General features: G+C 41.3%; 1 protein-coding gene across 1 annotated transcript in view; it reads left to right on the forward strand.

Annotated features, from left to right (window-relative positions):
• LOC134472802 (liprin-alpha-2-like) overlaps positions 1–18,355 on the forward strand; it is an 85,071-nt gene that overhangs the window by 35,024 nt on the left and 31,692 nt on the right. Inside the window, exons 17-22 of the mRNA XM_063235130.1 lie at positions 9,787–9,868; positions 9,969–10,169; positions 12,475–12,537; positions 13,036–13,058; positions 17,162–17,341; positions 17,425–17,522. Of these exons, the coding sequence (XP_063091200.1) occupies positions 9,787–9,868; positions 9,969–10,169; positions 12,475–12,537; positions 13,036–13,058; positions 17,162–17,341; positions 17,425–17,522 (647 nt within the window). The remainder of the gene's footprint in view (positions 1–9,786; positions 9,869–9,968; positions 10,170–12,474; positions 12,538–13,035; positions 13,059–17,161; positions 17,342–17,424; positions 17,523–18,355) is intronic.

Below are 18,355 nucleotides of genomic sequence, written 5' to 3' on the forward strand. Positions count from 1 at the left end.
CAAAGAGCTTGCTGCAACATGCATGCCATAGGTTTGCCTCCATTGACCTAAAGCCTGTTTTAAGCCATCATGTCTGGAGAACAGAGGACATTTGGAAACTTTGACTGAACTCACATGTGTATTCTCAGTCTTCCTTTGCAGAGTTGTCTCTCTAGATGATAGAATGGGTAATAGTTAGGCTTGGCCATTTGAGCTTTGGCTGCTGAATCCTGGTTAATTCTCTAGTTAGCTGTCTGACAAAGTTATTTAGCTTAGGCTTCAGTTTTCTCAACTGTCAAATGACTGTTACAGTTGTTCATGCATCGTGTGGCTTTTTCTCAGTTTGATAGAATTATATATGTGCATGTATATGTTTTAAAACTTGGACACAAGTCCTAAATAAGCTATAATTAAGGTCACTGTGGTGACTTCTATTGTTTACACAAGTGGTCCTCCAGAAGCATTTACCGTGATATAATTTTACATTTTATCTGAGATTGGATCTCTACTTTACAGTGTATTATTGAACTATAATCCGCTACTAAATCTTAAGGGGCTGAGGAGTGGAGTATAAGTGAGAGCGTACTGGCTTGACATACCATCCCTAGGCCCACATAAAGATAGATTCTGAAAATAATATATACTGTTCCGAATGATTTTGCATAGGGGAGCACAGGCACCAACATATCAGGGAAGTATGTACACTTCTCTGATGTAGGATTGGTTGTGTAAGCTGATCACACCCAAAACTAGAGTTATAAGTGAACTAGATAGGTTGAGACATTTTCCTAGTGAGATGATTAATAAAATATCAATCAAAAAGCTTTCTGCAACAAAATCAGACAGTATGTAATGTCTAAGAGGTACAATTTGAACTTGACAGTAGGGAAAGTTTGAAAGCCTAAGGTAAGATGGGCACACTGGTCTTGAGAAAAGGTGAAAGTTGGTGGGTTCTTGGATAAATTTGTATATGGGAAACATCAGGTGTCCACTTCTCAGTGAAGCCAGTACTGTGTGGAACTCAGAGTGCAAAGGCCCTGACACTAGCGTTGCACTCGAATCCCTAGGAACCCTTTCTGCTGGAAAGTTATGAAATCTCACTCATTTTAGTTGTCTTCTCTGAATTCATGACTGCCTTTTTTTTTTTAAAACTTCTATTGGTATGTGTTTGCAGTACATAATAATCATGTTGGTTCTTGGGAGTTGATACATGTCCATGACACATTTCTATTCTTTATTTTCCACCATCCTTGTATTTTGCCAGAATCCCATTCATGCATTTCTCTTATAAACCCTTGTCATGTATACAGATTAAAAATAAGACTATTAAAAAGAAATATATATATATATAAGATATATATATCAATATCAATATATATTATATATATATATATATCAAACATACCAGACTATAAGCCAAAACACATATAAAAGATGGAACACAATTGTACTAAGTCGAAGTATTCCTTTAGATATATTTTCCATGCTGAGTTACAATAACTTTTTTCTTCTATTGTCTGTCTTTTATTTCATAGCTAACTTATATATGAAGTTTTTCATATTATAATGAGTCTTTTGTTTTTTATTTTATTCATTTATTTTTTGAGACAAGAATCATACTTTGTAATTCAGGCTGGACTGAACTCACAGCAGTCCTCCTGATTTAGTTGCCCAAGTGGTGGGATTACAGGCATGTGCTACCGCACTTGGCCATAGTAACTGTTTTAAGCAGCTCAACAGTGATGACATGCCATTGCAGGTGAAATTCTGTTATGGAAACATTCTATACAAATACTCAATCTTTGGTGCTCTGTAAATAGAATTTTATAGTACCATTTAACCACAAAATCTGAACTGTGTAAAAGTCTTTTATAATAATTTAAGCAATGAGCAGTTGGCTTTGTGGAGCTTAATATTAAAGCTAGTCATTTTCCCTCTCGAAACCATGCTAAAGAAATAGTGTTGCCTAGATTTTGCCAGTGTCTTTTATTTCACGTGCTCATTTCAATGTAATAAAAACAACAGCAGCACAGCTTGATCATTCACCCCATTGCCTTCTGAAGTTTATGTTTCATGGAAGAGAAGAAATAATTTTCCTAATATGTTTGGCTATTTTGCTGGGGATGTGGCTCGGTAGTGTAGTACTCTTAGCATGCATTAAGGCCTTAGGTTCAATCCCCAGTACCACAATAAAAGCAAAAAACAGAAAACCAAAATGTTTCCCTGTTGTAAAAATTGACTTTCTAACTCTCAAGAAGTGTGTGTGCACCCTCAGGACAGGCTTTGAATTATTTGCCCAAACACATGATTAAATTGCACACCAGGCATGCATGTTTACAGGTTTGTGTGTGTGTGTGTGTGTGTGTGTGTGTGTGTGTGTGTGTGGTGGTAGGGAGGGAGATTTCTCGGTAGCAAGGAGATTCAAGTTTATGTTGCTTACTCCAAACATCTGTTGTGGCTGTTTCAAGGTGTCTAAGAATGGGTCTTTGCTCTGTACTTTATAGTTCTATGTGGGATGCATATGTGATTTCTCAACCATAGTAGAAAGTTCATAGGGAAAATTCTAAAGTAGTCATCTGACTATGGTGGGCAGTTTTGTGATATCTGTCAGATAACCTGAATTGTAATTGATTTGAAGAAAAAAAGTATTTTGTGAATACAGGGTACAGTTTAATACTTTGAGCATTATTGTTTTGTTTTGTTTTGTTTTTTTGTTTTGTTTTTTGTTTTTGTTTTTGTTTTTCTGAGACAGGTCTCACTATGCAGTTCAGGCTGGCTTTGAGCTCACTTTGTAGCTCAGGCTGACCTCAAACTCACAATGATCCTCCTGCCTCAGCCTCTCAAGTGCTGGAATTACAGGCATGCACAACCACATCCAGCTACTTTGAGCATTCTTGATGTAATAAAAAACTGTTCTGTGAATACAGAGTACAGTTCAACACTTTGGTACTTTCTCAGAAATACAGTACTTCTTGTGATGAGCCCTAACTTGGCTGTAGGCCATGCTCCTTGCCGCTGAACCACTAGCCTATCACATTGACTGAAGGAGGGTTCCCAGGACTCAGTGCACATGTTGACCAGCTGAACTCATGCTCTCTGAGAATTACTGGAAGAATTTGATGCTCTGCTGACACTTGAGGTGCTCAGTAGTCAATGCAACTATCAGCATGACTCAGACTGGAGTCCGTTCATCAGCTCATAGAATGCTGTGTGAAGTTTCAAAACATGGATCTCCAACTCACCTTTGTCTTTGTAGTGCTCTCCTTCCGGTTGTGTGGCATTGTGGTGCATTTGCTGTGGGAAGTTGGTTACACATGGAGCCATACTCAGTGGTACTCTGAATCATATAGTGTGGAGTGCTGGTGTTACCAGCTTTGGGTTCTCTGCTAAACTTCCCAAGAGTATATTTCTGTTTGGTGAGAAAAGTTGCTTCCATTCCTCACTTGTCAAAACAACACACTGGTCCCCAGTACTCTTCCTCACAGTGTGACTAGCATGTGAAATGTGAGCCTGAGCTGCAGCCATGAGAAAGGGTCTCCTTAGCCCTTGTGCAAGACCCCTGAATTTGAAAAGTGTCCCATCTCTTGGAAATACAGTCATGTATTTACTATGGAGAGTTAAAGTTCTTGCTATATGTCACTTAGATAATGTTTATTCTGCAGAAACTCACACAAGCTTCTTGAAATGAAGGGCAGCTTTACCATTGTGCTTTTGCCTACATTATAAAATATATCATAATTCATAGATTACATGACATTTTTTGTACCAGGGATCAAACTCACAACTTCACACTTGCCAGGCAGGCCCTTAAGCTGCTGAGCTAAATCCCTGGCCTTCACGTAACTTTTATTTTACGCATTTGTTCCCCAGAGAATTTAGTGTATTTTGGTCCAAGAGAATACAGCATAGCTGTAGAACACTTTCCTAGTATGCTAAAGCCCTGAGCTCCATCATTAGTATGACAGAATCTAAAATAGCTGCCTCCTCCAACAGTATGTATGTATGTATGTATGTATGTATGTATGTATGCATGTATATACATGTTGGTGCTGCAGATCAAACATAGCACCTTGTGAAGGCTGGGCAAGTGCTTTACTAATGAGCTACACTCAGCCCCCAGTCTCTAATTTAAAGGCAGGAAGGTTCCCATATCAGTTTGCATTAGAGCAGATACTCTGTGTTTGTGTGTGTGTGTGTGTGTGTGTGTGTGTGTGTGTTTTGTTTCTTTTCCTTTTTTGGTACTGGGGATCAAACTCATGCCCTTGCACTTGCCAGGCAGGTGCTATGCTGCTGAGCTAAATTCCTGGCCTCCTTTTCTTTTTTTAAAAAAGGGTCTCACTGTGTTGTTCAGGTTGGACTTGAAATCATTATGTAACCCAGGCTGACTTTCAGCTCATAGCAATTCTCCTGCCTCAGCTTCCAAAGTACTGGGATTACAGGTGTGTACCATCATCCTGGCATTAGAGCAGATATTATAAAAATCAACCCTGGTGTCTAGTGTTTGGTTCTATGGGAGAAGCTATAAGCTGAAGAAAAGAAGCTCTGACAATGTCAGGAACAGAGCAATCTAGTGCCCAGCCACCTTCTGCAAAGGGCCCCAGCTTGGCCTGCCTGTCACATCTATTGGGATATGATATCTCACAGCCCAGGAGCAAGCAAATATCAGAAGAAACCAAAGGGGTTTTCTTCTGGAGTTGATGGATATGACACATCAACATCTAGGATTACTGACATATTATTCAGATACCCTTGGTGGCTATTCAGTGTGGACAGATGATGGACATTCTGCAGAGTATGCCCCCCCCCCCACTGGTTACTATGTTTTTATTTGCTCTTTTTAAATTTTTCCTTTTTTTCCCCTGGGGGCTCCTTATGTAGTCCAGACTAGCCTTGAATTCATGGTAATCCTCTTGCCTTCATCTCCCACATGCTGGATTATAGATGATGCCACCATACCCAGCTTGATTACCTTGCTTGAAGCTTTGGGGCTCAGAGCTGGAAGAGTTATTATTTGGGAAGTTGAGCAAGAAAAGAATGAATGTTGCTAAAGCTTAAATGTTTGCAGCTTTAGTAGAGGGGGAGGAAATAGGTGGTTCTCCTATTCCAAACTAATCATATGGGTAGACGGATAACCTTACCTAAGTGGATAGTCAGGTAGGTGAGTAAACACTGTGAAGCCATTTAGTTCTTGGAGGTCACAGATTTGGACAAATGGGTGTCTGTACTAAGTATGTGCAGTAGCAAGCAAAAGAGATCCAGTTTCAATACCCAGTGTAAAAGGAAGGTAGTTGTGCATATCACCAAACATTGCAAAGAGCCAGAGTAGAGGTGCGCAGAAGTGTCTGCAGGCTCCAGATTCTGCATCTTAACACAGGATCCTTCTGTACACTTTTGGGAACAACTCTCAAGAAAACTGGACTCTAATGTGCCCACCTATCGTGTTAACCAAGGTTAGGTGCCCAATCTCGTAGTCCACAAACTACCTGGTAGGGGAGGTGTAGCTACCTGTAGGTGGAACTTGGGCCAACTCCCCAGCCAGGGTCTTCTGTGTTATTTCCTAACGTCCCATGACTTTTGAATGCATCATCCTACTTCTGCTACCTTCACACCACTCCCACTGCTGCATCTGGATGCAGGTGTAAGGAGGAGGAAGGATGTAAAGGCAACAGCAGTTTATACCAAGCTTCAGGTAGTGGGCCTTGTTCTTGTTTGCAGTACATGTCTGGTATGTACTTTCACAAATTACAGCTGTGCAGTGGTATGTACCTTTAATCATCCGAGCTACCTGGGAGGTCCAGGCAGGAGGGTCATTTATGATGACAATACCATTGTTCTAGGCAACTTAAGAAACTGTCTCAAGATAAAAAGTATAGTACAAATGGCTGGCGGTTTAGTTCAATGAGTGCTTGGTTCCATCCCCAGTACCATCAAAAATAATGAAAACACCAACAAAATCATTTTTAGACTACTGAGGACATAGTTCTTACTTAGTCTATTTGAATAGGCACATAATCTAGAAGTGCTTCTGACCTACAGCAGTAGTCTTCCTCTTCCCTGGCCTGGCCAGAGCATCCAGGACAGACCCTCACTTAATATTACAGAATTTCAGATCTTTACCCAGAAATGGATTTACACTGCTTCTTGGGGTCAGTCAGTCTGTCTGTCTGTCTGTCTGTCTGTCTGTCTCTCTGTATGTTTGTCACACACTCTCTCTTTCTGTGTGTGTGTGTGTGTGTGTGTGTTTCTTGTTTCCTTAAATGAGTCATAGCAGCTCTGTAGCCAGGTTTGGTAGCTGTCTTAGTTACTTTTTACTCATTGCTGAGACAAAATACCTAAAGGCCAAGTTGGGAAAGGAAAGGTTTATTTCTTACAGTTTTTGGAGGTTTCACACACTCAGTTGGCTCCAGGGCATGGCTGGGCCACAGTTCATGGTGGCTGCAAACAGCAAGCAGGAACAGGCAAAGAGCAAGACACACCTTCTCCCTGCCATTACATTACATCCTGGCTCCACCCCTCTGTGGGTATAGCACTGACACCATCAATCCAAGCACTAACAATAAACCATCACAAATGCACAATACAAATACATGAAGCCTGGGGGCCCACAGACATAAACCATGACATTCCTCCCCTGGCCCCCAGGACTCTTGTACATCCTTTATACAAAAGACATTTAGTCCACCACCAAGAGTTTCCAAAGTCTTAAGTTTCAGCATTGCTGAACAGTCCAAGTCCCATGTCTCCTCCATGATCTATGGCAAACTCTTAACTGTAACCCCTGTACAAATGAAACAAGTTTAAACATTTCTCAAATGCAAAGGCACAAAATAAACATTACTATTCCAAAAGTTACAAACAGGGGAATATAAAGCATTGGAAACAAAGCAAATCCAACATCCAGCAGGATGAACATTAAGTCCTAGAGTTCCTTGCTCTGCATCTGAAGCAATATGGTTACAAGCTCCAAAAGGCTTGTGTGATTCCACCCCCAAGGCACTTCCAGGGATTTCACCTCCTGCAGCTTTTCTCTTAAATCCTCTCTGCTTGCTTTTTGGAGCTTTCCTTGGATCGTCCATGTTTCTGGCTTTTCCAAACTTTTGGGGTCTCCACTGCACCTTTGGCTTCACCTTTATGTCTTCACAAATTGCCCTCTCAGGGGCACACAGCTTGGCCTCCCAGGCCCTTTGCAATAGAGGTAGAAGCCATCTTACCCTCAGAATTTGTGCATTTTCCTAGCACCTAAGATTAGCACCATGTGGATGTTGCCAAGGTTTGCTGCTAGCTAGAGCAGTACTCAGGCTTTTCTCTCTCTTGGCTGTAGGGGTCAGTTGCCTGGATCACAGGGCTCTGTTTAACTGATTGTGAGGAAAAGCTTCTCTATGTTGCCACCATTCTGCAACCTCATGTGGCCTGTCACCATTCTGGAAACTCATGTGGTCTCTGTCGCCATTCTGGAACCTGGTGCTCTGCAGCTTTCTCCTCTGAAAAAATTATTTTACCTTTGCAGTGAGGCTGCACAGGGTGGGGACCTGCTTCCTGGGATGCCCCCGGCCCATCTTTCTTATTTCTCTGTTTTCCCTCAGCCATCAGAATCTCCACTGTCTTTACAATCCACAGCCTTCCTGAAATATTCTTTCTGGCCAAACTCACAGTATTGCAAATTATCCCGCTGGGCTCTTTCCTCTTGATTTGCAACATAAAGCTGGCTAAAAGCCCTCTACAGTAGCCATGCCACAGACTCAACATTTGATTGCTTTTTAATTTCTTTTTCAAGATTAATCAGTCCATTGCCCTTTGTTTCAGTCTCAGGCAAAGTCTCTGGACATGAGCAAAATGTAGACAACTTTCTGCCAACCCATAACTCACATCATGGGGAGTCCAACAACCACTGCAGTCCTTCTTCCCAGCAGAAATCTCCCAGGCCTGGTCTTTACCATCAGGCTTCCTATCAGCCTTCTGGTCTCCTGAGCTGTGACCACTATCTCCTCTACAGAACTGCCTAAGCTGCTCTAGCTCTATGCATCCAGGCAACACATCCAAACCTTTCCAAACTCTGCCCACAAGCCATTTCCAAAGCCATTTCTTGAAAAACATGGTAAGGTATAGTCACAGCAAACAACCCCATTCTTCGGTACCAAATTCTGTCTTAGTTACTTTTTACTCATTGCTGAGACAAAATACCTGAAGCCCAAGTTTGGAAAGGAAAAGTTTATTTCTTACAGTTTTTGGAGGTTTCAGTCCACACTCAGTTGGCTCCAAGGCAGGTGGGCATGGCTGGGTCACAGTTCATGGTGGCTGCAAACAGCAAGTAGGAACAGGCAAAGAGCAAGATACACTTTCTTCCTACCATTACATCATATCCTGGCTCCACTCTTATGTGGGTGTAACACTGACACCATGAATCCAAGCACTAGACAATGAACCATCACAAATGCACAATGCAAATGCATGAGGCCTGGGGGCCACAGACATAAACCATGACAGTAGCCTACTACTTCTTGTACTTAGGAGCACACTTCTGCTGATCTGTTTCTCTGTGAATAGCTTTGCTTGTTTCAACTAGAAAATTGTTGTTGTTGTTCTTCTTCTTCTTCTTTTTTTTGTTTTTTTCTTGTTTCATCTGAGATAACACATTTGCTGCCTTCTCTGGTACAGTTACTCCCTGGTGATTGTTCCTGTAAGCTTAGCGGTAACTTAAGGAACTCTTAGTTGAAATTGTATATGAAACATTTTACTTAGGAACATAAGTTTCCAAAAGAAAGAAAAGGGGAAGAGAGACTGATTGACTGAGACTGACTAGGGTTTTTGTGTATCTGAAACATACTTGTCCTTTGTGTTCTAATGTCAGACTTACCATGCTTACAATGTTACTGTTTCACATAACTGTGTTACACAAATCACTTTTAGAGATGTTAGTATAGTAAAAGTGTAACTTGAGTCTTTAGAAATAAAGCATATATGAAACCTCAAATCACATTACGGAGTGCATGCAAGACTCACCTACCCACTTCCCTGCAGTACTGCCTTGGTATTGCATGAGTTTCTGTGCTGGTGATACATTCGGCATTGAAGGAGGTGTTGAATGGCTGGCTAAAGAAGAGATCAATGGGTTAAAACCACAGAATGACCCAGTGACTTATCAAGTACCCGTTTACTTAAAGAGCAGTGTACAATAGAAACTGTCCTCTGTTACTTGTTTGCTGTATTAGACGATAATCTTTTTGTGGTTAAAAGTCTGCATTACAGCTGGGAGTATGAAACACATCTATAATCCAAGCACTGGGGGAGACTGGTTACACAGAGTTTGAGGCCAACCTGGACTACATACATAGCAAGACTTTGTCTCAACATTCCCCAAACCACAACCACCCCCCAAAAACACTGTTTTTTAAAGTCTCTCACAAAATTAGGCACTGATGTCTCAACTGAGGTGTGGTTTCCTCTTCCTAGATACTGTTTCTTCATTGTTGAAGTAGGGTTTCATGTTTTCCCCTAATTGTCTTACTACCTTGGATATGAAAATTCTGCTTGAGTTTTATAAGTTGGTAGTAATTCTTCAATTCTCTGAAGTAATGGTGATTTGACTGGGAATCAAGAGAACTCTGTAGCATTTTTTATTTACTCAGGCGTTCTCCATAGTATGTGTGTGACTGTCATTACAAGGATGATGTTAATAACATTAAAACTGTAGAAGATAAAAGGAACTGAGAATATGTGTTATACTTTTGAAAATGCTCAGAGACTGTTCCATTAACTTGTTGGATGTGTAACAGTGCTTCTTTAATTTGAATGTCTTCTTTTTCACAGGCCTGAGTTGCTGGAGGAAGCCCAGAGGCAAGGCTTACCATTTTCACAGTGGGACGGGCCAACCGTGGTTGAATGGCTGGAGGTACATCCCTTTACTACAGAGACCTATGCTACATGACACAAGCTTGTCATGCATCTCCTGTCTCTACCTGATGTTCTGGTCTTTTCATTCTTCTTTCTAGCTCTGGGTTGGGATGCCTGCTTGCTATGTGGCTGCCTGCAGAGCAAATGTGAAAAGTGGGGCCATCATGTCAGCTCTGTCAGACAGACAGATCCAGCAAGAGATTGGCATCAGCCACCCTCTGCACAGACTGAAGCTGCGGCTGGCCATCCAGGAAACCCTGTGGCTCACCAGCCCTTCGGCTCCACCCACATTGAAAAAGGTATGTTCACAGAGGCTCTGTGTGCCCTCTGTGGAGGAGGAAGGCAGAGCCCACAAAAGCAGTAGCCTGCTAATGTTTCCGTGCTGCTTCCTAATCATACAGGGTGGTTTCAACTTAAAATTTCAGGAAAGCATAGTACAACCCCTAACTTGGAGGGGTTGAGTGATCCAAAGAAAATGTGTGAACTGCTTGTGTAAAAGTGTGGTTAAAGCCAGGCGTGGTGGCACATGCCTGTAGTTCCAGCACTCAGAAGGCTGAGGTGGGAGGATCACTGTGAGTTCTAGGCCAGTGGGTTACAGTGTGAGCAGCTTGAACTGAGTAATGAGATCCCGTTTCAGAAAAGACCAAAAAATAAATAATTAAATAAATGAATAAAACTTGGTTAGAAAGGCCTTCTTTAAGAAAGAAGGCTTTTTGAAAGGTAGAAAATTGATTGTCACAAATGTACGTATGAATTTATCAAAACTGAGTAAGTGTAAGGACCTCTTGAGGAAGGAAAAGTTAACATTTTAAGTAGCATTTCATCCTTGAACTTTGATTTCTATTTCATAGTTCAAACAATAATTAGTACTTGTACGGTATATAAAGGTACTTGCTAAGCAAATTATATGCGGAAAATATTGTTTTTCTTCAAGTATACAGGTAGCAAAATATACAGATAAGCCCAGGAATGTATAAACCCTTGCATACAATCCCCGGGCATAAATAAGCACCTGGCTATGGCCCCTTGGCTATAAACTAGGTTGGGCTGCCCTTACTTTGTTGTGTGTGGCTTCTTTCCTTCAGTCTTGTGCGTGTGAGTGCATCTGCATCACTGCACATATAGGCGGGACTTACAGAGTAACTGTAATTTGTGGCAGTCCAGAGGTGCCACTGACATACAGTTGACATGCTAACAAGGGGTGGTCACCTCCCAGAAATCCACTGGTTCCTGGACAGTTCTAAGCTTCTCTTCTTTGTGGATGTCTTTTTTTCCCTACAAGAACTAAAGGAGGAAAAATGCCGAGTTTCCTAGATGCACTGTGGTTGTGTGTCACGGCACCAGCAGGTGCTCTGGGTCTTGGGAGCTGCATGTGTCTGTCCAACCATGCCTGTGCTCACAAAGATGCTGTCCACTTGGGGAGTAGTGAAGAGCCCTCAAAGAGCTTCCTGGTGACTCTTCTGATGAAACATTGGTGGTTATTAGAAGGGAAGAGCAGGCCAGCTCTTAAGTTGCAAAGTTCAGGGGTTTTTCATTTAGATGTTCAACAAACTCTTAGAGCTGTGTAGACATCCTTCTGAGCAGCAGAGCAAGGTCTGCCTACAGTAACTTTATACACAAAAAAGTGTGAAGATTTTGTTGTTAGAGAATTATGAAAATGAACAATAAGCCTTTTTTTTTTTTTTTAACGTATGGCCAAAGAACACTTTCCCTTGGTGGAATGTTTTGTAACCAGTATCAGTCTGTTCTGCAGCTATTTCCACATTAATGTGGGCTTTGTAGAAATGAAGATGCTGCATGGCTTTTTCAAAGCTTTTAAGAACCCTCTTTCAAAAGGGAGCTTCTGTGATTCAGTTGAACTATTGGCAAGGACTAGACCTCACATCAGAAAGACTCTCCATATCACCAGTTACAAACACAGAAATTGCTGTTCTTGGGGAGCTTACAGTGGGCTAGCAGAGTGGCCATCAGTCTCAGGTTTGACTCAGATGGTGACAAGTGCTTTGTTTTTGGTGTTTGCATTGTTTGGCTCTCCTGTGCTCACTATCTTGTGCCCTGGCCTCCTGGGCTTCCTCTGGCTTTGGATCATCTGCTGAAAGCAGCCACAGGAAGCCAAGGCCAGAGCATCCTGTTGTTAGCCTGTGTTGGGGTGAGACTGCTTTCTGTGTGTTTTGTTTTATTCTTTTGTTTTGCTGTACTGAGGCTTAAACCTAGTGCTTTGGGAGAGCCAGGCAAAAACCCTATCATGAGCTATACCTCCAACATGGTGAGACTATTGAAAATACTGTCTATTGAATCATCAGTTACTGGGGAAAGTAACTTTTCAGAAATATAAAGTATGTTCTCATCCATACTTTTAAGCATGTGATCTGGAAATTGTGTGCTGTTCTCCTTATATTCCGACCACACTGTTATTGTTTAAAAGAGGATGAGCCTGTGTTAATGATCTCTGGCTTTCTCTGTGGGTGCCTGAAATGAAAATGTGCAAAGAGTGACCTTTGCCTCGTGGCTCCTTACTGTGCCTGTGGCTCATATGTGCGTCCTTCTCCTTTCTGTCACGCTTCCCTTGCCCTGGATGTGGCTGGTGCACTGGGGTCACCTTAGACCACAGGAAATGTCTGGTTAACACATGAAGAGATGGAAACACTCGCAGCCACATCTCAGATGGTCAGTCAGCCCTGCAGCTCATGTTCCAAAGTGGGTTTCCTACTCCAGACCAAAGGGCCCTTTGTCTTTTGTTGAAAACAAAAGTTAATTTGCATTTGTTTCAAATATAATGTGTTCTTTTTAGGTTATTAGCTCATAGCGTATAGTCATATTTGCATTTTTTAGATTTTTACAAGAATTTAGTTTATAGATTTGCCCCATTTAGAGAAGATGTAATTTGCTTCTCCTTTTGGAGAGACCTCCATTGAGCACTGCGTTGTGGTTGTCTAACGCCAACAGTCTACTGTATGAGGTTAGTTGGCATGGAAAAAGTCTGCTCCTTGCATGGAAAATTGAAATTCTTGGATTTTCATGAGTTTTTGCATGAGGCATTGATATTTTGAATGTTTTTCACTCAGTCAAGGTGCATGTTCCCTGCAGAATTAATTTGCTTACACTACTAAAGTTCACTAATACTAATAGTTATGTTCTTTTACATTCCTAACAACCTAACATCAGGAAGATGAGGAGGGAAGCTGGATAAGGTTGGAGTCTTTCTATAATATTTCTTCACTCTGTAGCAACAAAAAGCAATTGAGGATGTAAACTTGTGTGACCTGCTTTAGTAGGTGTTTTTCACACCTTAATTTATTCATAGTATCATTAATGACTTGAAGAATGTAATCAAATAAATCACAGGATTAAAGATTACATCTCATGGATAATTTTGAACATTTCCCATATGGGATCACGGAAATTACTTTGAACGAAGGTTGTTTTATTTATGAATAGAATCTTTTATACAAAGTCTCCTGGTTTAGGCAACTCCTGAGTTTATGTACATGTAGTTCGTTGCTGGGTTAGTTTTGTTCTAAAATGTACTGCTGAAAAAAATCATGAAATACACTTCTAAACCTGAAAGTTGGCACGGGGCCTTTCCCTCTATGTCTTTATATTGTTATTTGACTAAGTACTGCCCTACTGTGTTGAGTTAAAGATCTTAGTAATGGAGTTCTCAGAAATTAAGGCTTATCACTTCACAGAGATTGAATTTCAGCTGCCTAACTCTTCACTACACAGAAAGCTCTGCCCCATGTTTTACAGTGTCTGAGTCAGATGACTTGGTTAAATTCCCAGCATCCCTCTGCCCTCTTGGGTCTTTGGTGGGCACAGTGCAGTACCAGGGGACTTGTAGTTCTTCAGCTTTTCCCAGGGGCACGGTATTCGGGGGCTCAGAAGAGTTAGCATATGTCTGAAAGCAAGTATAAATGAGTTAAGATTAGAATTTGCTGATTCCAAGATGATGCTTGAAACAGTTGCTTCTGTTTGCATTTCTAAAGGTTGTTCAGTTATAGCACTTGGTTGTTTGTTTTGTTTGTTCATTTGAAAAAAAGAGAGGTGGAACTTGGTGACACATATGGGTCATCCCAGGACTTGGGAGGTTGATCAAGCATGTTTGTTGCAAATTTGAGACCAGCATAGGCTACATAGTGAGTTCAAGGTCAGCCTAAACTACATAGTAAAATCCTGTCTCAAAATTACAAAAAGTTTAGAAACAAAAACTAAGAAGAAAGAGAATAGCTACTAACTGGGTTTCCCTCCCTGGGTTTAGATACTCCCTGCCTCTAGAATCACTTAAATTCACCTAGTTAGAGGTCTCTCTACAGGACCAACAATGACCATCAGTGAATTAAGCAGTGCATTTCATAATTACGTAAGTTTCAATATATTCCAAAAGACAAAGTAGAATATGGTCACCACTTCAATATGAAATAGCATCAGAGACATAAAGTGTAGTTGAACAAGCTTAACATTTGCTTTTTGCAGTGACCATATAAAAGGGGCCCATGCAGAAGATTCCAGATTTACCCCACATGCAATGTTCTGCAGAAGCTTGGTGCACTTTGCCACCATCCTTTCCCAGACAGAGCTGCTAGGACAGAGCTATGCTAGCACAAAGCATTGTGCTTTGCCCGTGCTGGCACTGGGTGGCCTCACTCCTGACTGAGCTTTGGAAGGAACACTCAAGTGTGGTCAGAACTGTTCGCATATCAGATGTAAGATATGACTGGCTGTGTAAGAAGGCTGTGCCAGCTGCCAGGAGCCATTAATGAGCAGGACAGCTGCAGTCCCACTCTCATGGAGCTCGCATTTTACTGACCTTGAGACTGAGCGTGACTTGTCCATGCTTGGAGCATGAGGTCCCTTTGCACACTTCTTCAGAAGGCTGTGGTGGCAGCCAGGGAGAGGAGGAGGCTCTCCCTCAAACTGAGTCTGAGCTGTCAGAATCTGCATTATCAGCAACTGCAAAAGTAGTAAACAGAGATATGGAGGGTTTGCTTCCGCACAGCTTTTTATTTGGAAGATTTCTTCTACTCATTAGAAGAGAGCATAGTCAGCAGGCCAGAAAACATCAAATATTCAGGCTGTGAATCCCAGGCCCATGAAAGTATGACTCAAAGGACTGCATCATGGTAACATTGTTAGGTATCTTAATGGTTACCATAGTGGTATATTTGTCACTCATCATTTAAAGAAAGTTATGAAATCTTTTCTGTTAGAATTGGAACATTCCTCTTAGCTGAGCCATCCCTTGTATCTTGACTGGAACAAATAAAATACTAGAGTGGAATCCATTGTTCTAAACCAAACATGGAGGCCATGCATGGTGGTTTATGACTGTAATCCCAGAACTCAGGAGGCTGAGGCTGGAAGATATCAACTTAGAGACCAGCCTGGGCTTAGTGAGACCCTGTTGTAAGGGGTTGGGGATGTAGCTCAGGTTAGAGTGCTTGCCTAACAGGTATGAAACCCTGAGTTCAAGCCAGGAGAGGATGGATGGGAATGGATAGTTTTTATTTTAAAGAATTCCTCAATGTACCTTAAGATTCCTGTGAATGTAATTTAATCTTCCTTAGCTGGAGAGCATAACGAACCATTCTCTGTGAAGTGGTTGTATATCATGTCTATTTTTCATTGTACAGACCTTGGACATATTCTGTTGAATTGGTTGCTAAGGGTTTTATGCAGTTTAGTGCCATTATATAAGATACTTCTAAAATCTCAATTTCCAGTTCATTTTGTATATTTAGAAATGTTAATTTTTGTGTATTCATTGTATATTCAGCAGCTTTGCTAAATTCATGTATAAATCCTAATAGCTATTTCATAGACTTTTTCAACAATGATAATTGTGTCATTTACTAATAAAGAGAGGTTTATGTCTTTCTCAACTCATGCCATTTTTATGTTTTTCCTGCCATTACAGTGGCCAGGTCTCCAGCACAGCCAAACATAAATGGTGACAGTGGACACCCCTTGTGCTTCTTTCCGTTCAGGGAGACATTTGGTCCCTCATTGTGAGGTTTTTAGCTGCAGGCTTTTGGTAGATGACCCTTAATAGATTGAGGCGGTGGGTCTTTCGTCCTAGAATGCTGAGTTTCATAACTGAATGATGGATCTTGTGCCACATAAGGTATTATGAGACATGGCTTTCTTTGCTGATCTCGTAATTGGGCAAATTTCATTGATTTTTTTTTTCCTCCTCAGTTGGTGAACCAACCTATTCCTGAGTCAGTAAACCTACTTACCATGATTCCTTATTTTTGGTGTAGTGCAGACTAGTCCCAAACTCGAAATACTTTTGTCTCAGCCTCCTGAGTGCTGGGTTTACAGGCATGCACCACCATACCACACCACAAAAAAGTACGTCCTGAAGCCAGATGTGATGATGCACCCCTGTAGTTGCCAAAACTCAAGAGACTGAGCCCAGAAGTTGGCTGTTATAATGTCCTATGACAATTGGGCATTAAACTAAGATGGACATCATACTAAGAGTGGCATCAATATCTCTTTGCATAGGGAGTGCTTGTGCATAGCCACTGCACTCAATCCTGGTAATATAATGGGAATCTCTGTCTTTAAAGGTTGTGGGGAGGGGCTGGGGATTTAGCTCAGTGGTGCAGCACCTGCCTTGCAAGCATGAGGTCCTGAGTTCAATTCCCAGTACCCCCCCCCCAAAAAAAAGAAAGGAAAAAGTGTAAGTTATATCTGGGTCAGATTGATTGACAGTATTGTTTTTGTCCGTAGCCTTCCTGATTGTTTTCCTTTTCTTAGTCCTTTTTGGTTTTTTGATTGGCACATTGAACCAGTTGTTAAGAGAGGAGTGTTGAAGTCTTCTAAATTTAATTGTATTTTTCTGTTTTTGTTCTTAGTCTCATTAGTTGTTCATTTATCATTTTAAATTTACTTTTCCTGATTTTCAAATACACTTGTCATTTAGGAAGACAAAGTATTAAAAATAAAATCAAAACCAGCTAGAGCTCATTTGAATGATTTGAATTGATTCTTCAAACTTGTTCATGAGTCATGATCATTCTTTATTCCTATATTATTATATTGAAAACTAATTCAGAAAAGGAATTTATAGACAGGTATGATTTTTCTATAGCTTGGTAAATTGTCCTAAATGAGTCATAAAATTTTGCCAATATGATTTCTGTTGGATAAAACTTTAGGAATTTGAAAAGGTAGGAATGGGAGATCAAATATTTAGAAATTATGAAAAGCAATGTTGTCATTCATTTAGCCTTTAAGAATGGTGTCTAGATTAAAAATCTGAACTGATGTCACTCATTTGTTGAAATCAGACACTTGCATATGGGGACATGGACCACGAGTGGATTGGCAATGAGTGGCTGCCCAGCCTGGGCCTACCTCAGTACCGAAGCTATTTCATGGAGTGCCTTGTGGATGCTCGGATGCTGGACCACCTGACCAGGAAAGACCTGCGGGGGCGGCTGAAAATGGTTGACAGTTTTCACAGGTGAGGCAGTGCAAGTGGTTCTTCCTAATGGATCAAGAGACTTCACATTGCCACCGTAAAATAACCCCTTATTTTGTAAATAGGAACAGTTTCCAGTGTGGACTTATGTGCCTGAAAAGGTTAAATTATGATCGGAAAGAACTGGAAAGAAGAAGAGAAGAAAGTCAGCATGTAGTTAAAGGCAAGTACATTATGCCGGATGGATGCAGCACATGCCTGCTGCCTCCCAGGCAGCCTGGGTGATTGCCTGTTTGAAAAAGTATAGCAGCCAGCTGAGCTGGCACATACCTGCAATCCTAGCACTCTGGGAGGATATAGCAGCAGAGTCACAAGCCTAGCCCAGGCAGCTTGGACTCCGTGAAACCTTCTCTCAAAATGAAAAGTATAACAGGGCTAGAGATGCAGCTCAGTGCAAATCCCTGTGTTTATTCCTGAGTACCTCAAAAAGAAATCAAGGGCTTAGTGATAAGGCACTTGCTTACCACTTGCATTGCCCTGGGTTTGATCCCTAGGACTGAAAAAAAAAAGCACAAAATAATCATACATTTATCTGGGAATTACACAAATTACAGTTCCAGCTACTAAGAATACTAAGGCAGGAAGATCACAGATTCAGGGCCGACCTGGCAATTTAGTGAGACCCTGTCTCAGAACACTAAAACTAGATTTGAAAATTAGGGGTGCTAAGAATGTAGTTCAGTGAAAAAAGACTTGCCTAGCATGCTCAGGGCTCTGGCTTCTGTCTCTAGTACCACAAAAAAATAAATCAGGGAAGACTTTTAAGTGGAAACAACTGGCTTGGCATGATAACAAGAGGAGGGATGAAAAGGGGTGCCCTGAGACAGTGTGTGCTTATCTCAGTCTGTAGGCTACCCTCTTGGTGCTGGCATTCTTTCATGTAGTTTTCCTTTTGTTGTTGTACACTGTATACGCTCTCTCAGAGATGCTGCCTTATGCTATTAGATCAGAGCAAGGCAAACAAGCCACTGCCTTTTGCTTACTGGATAGAGGTTA

Source organism: Cavia porcellus, unplaced genomic scaffold, assembly GCF_034190915.1.
Source record: "Cavia porcellus strain 051 isolate PalLab524CR breed Dunkin Hartley unplaced genomic scaffold, mCavPor4.1 scaffold_25, whole genome shotgun sequence".
NCBI classification, from domain to species: Eukaryota; Metazoa; Chordata; class Mammalia; order Rodentia; family Caviidae; genus Cavia; species Cavia porcellus.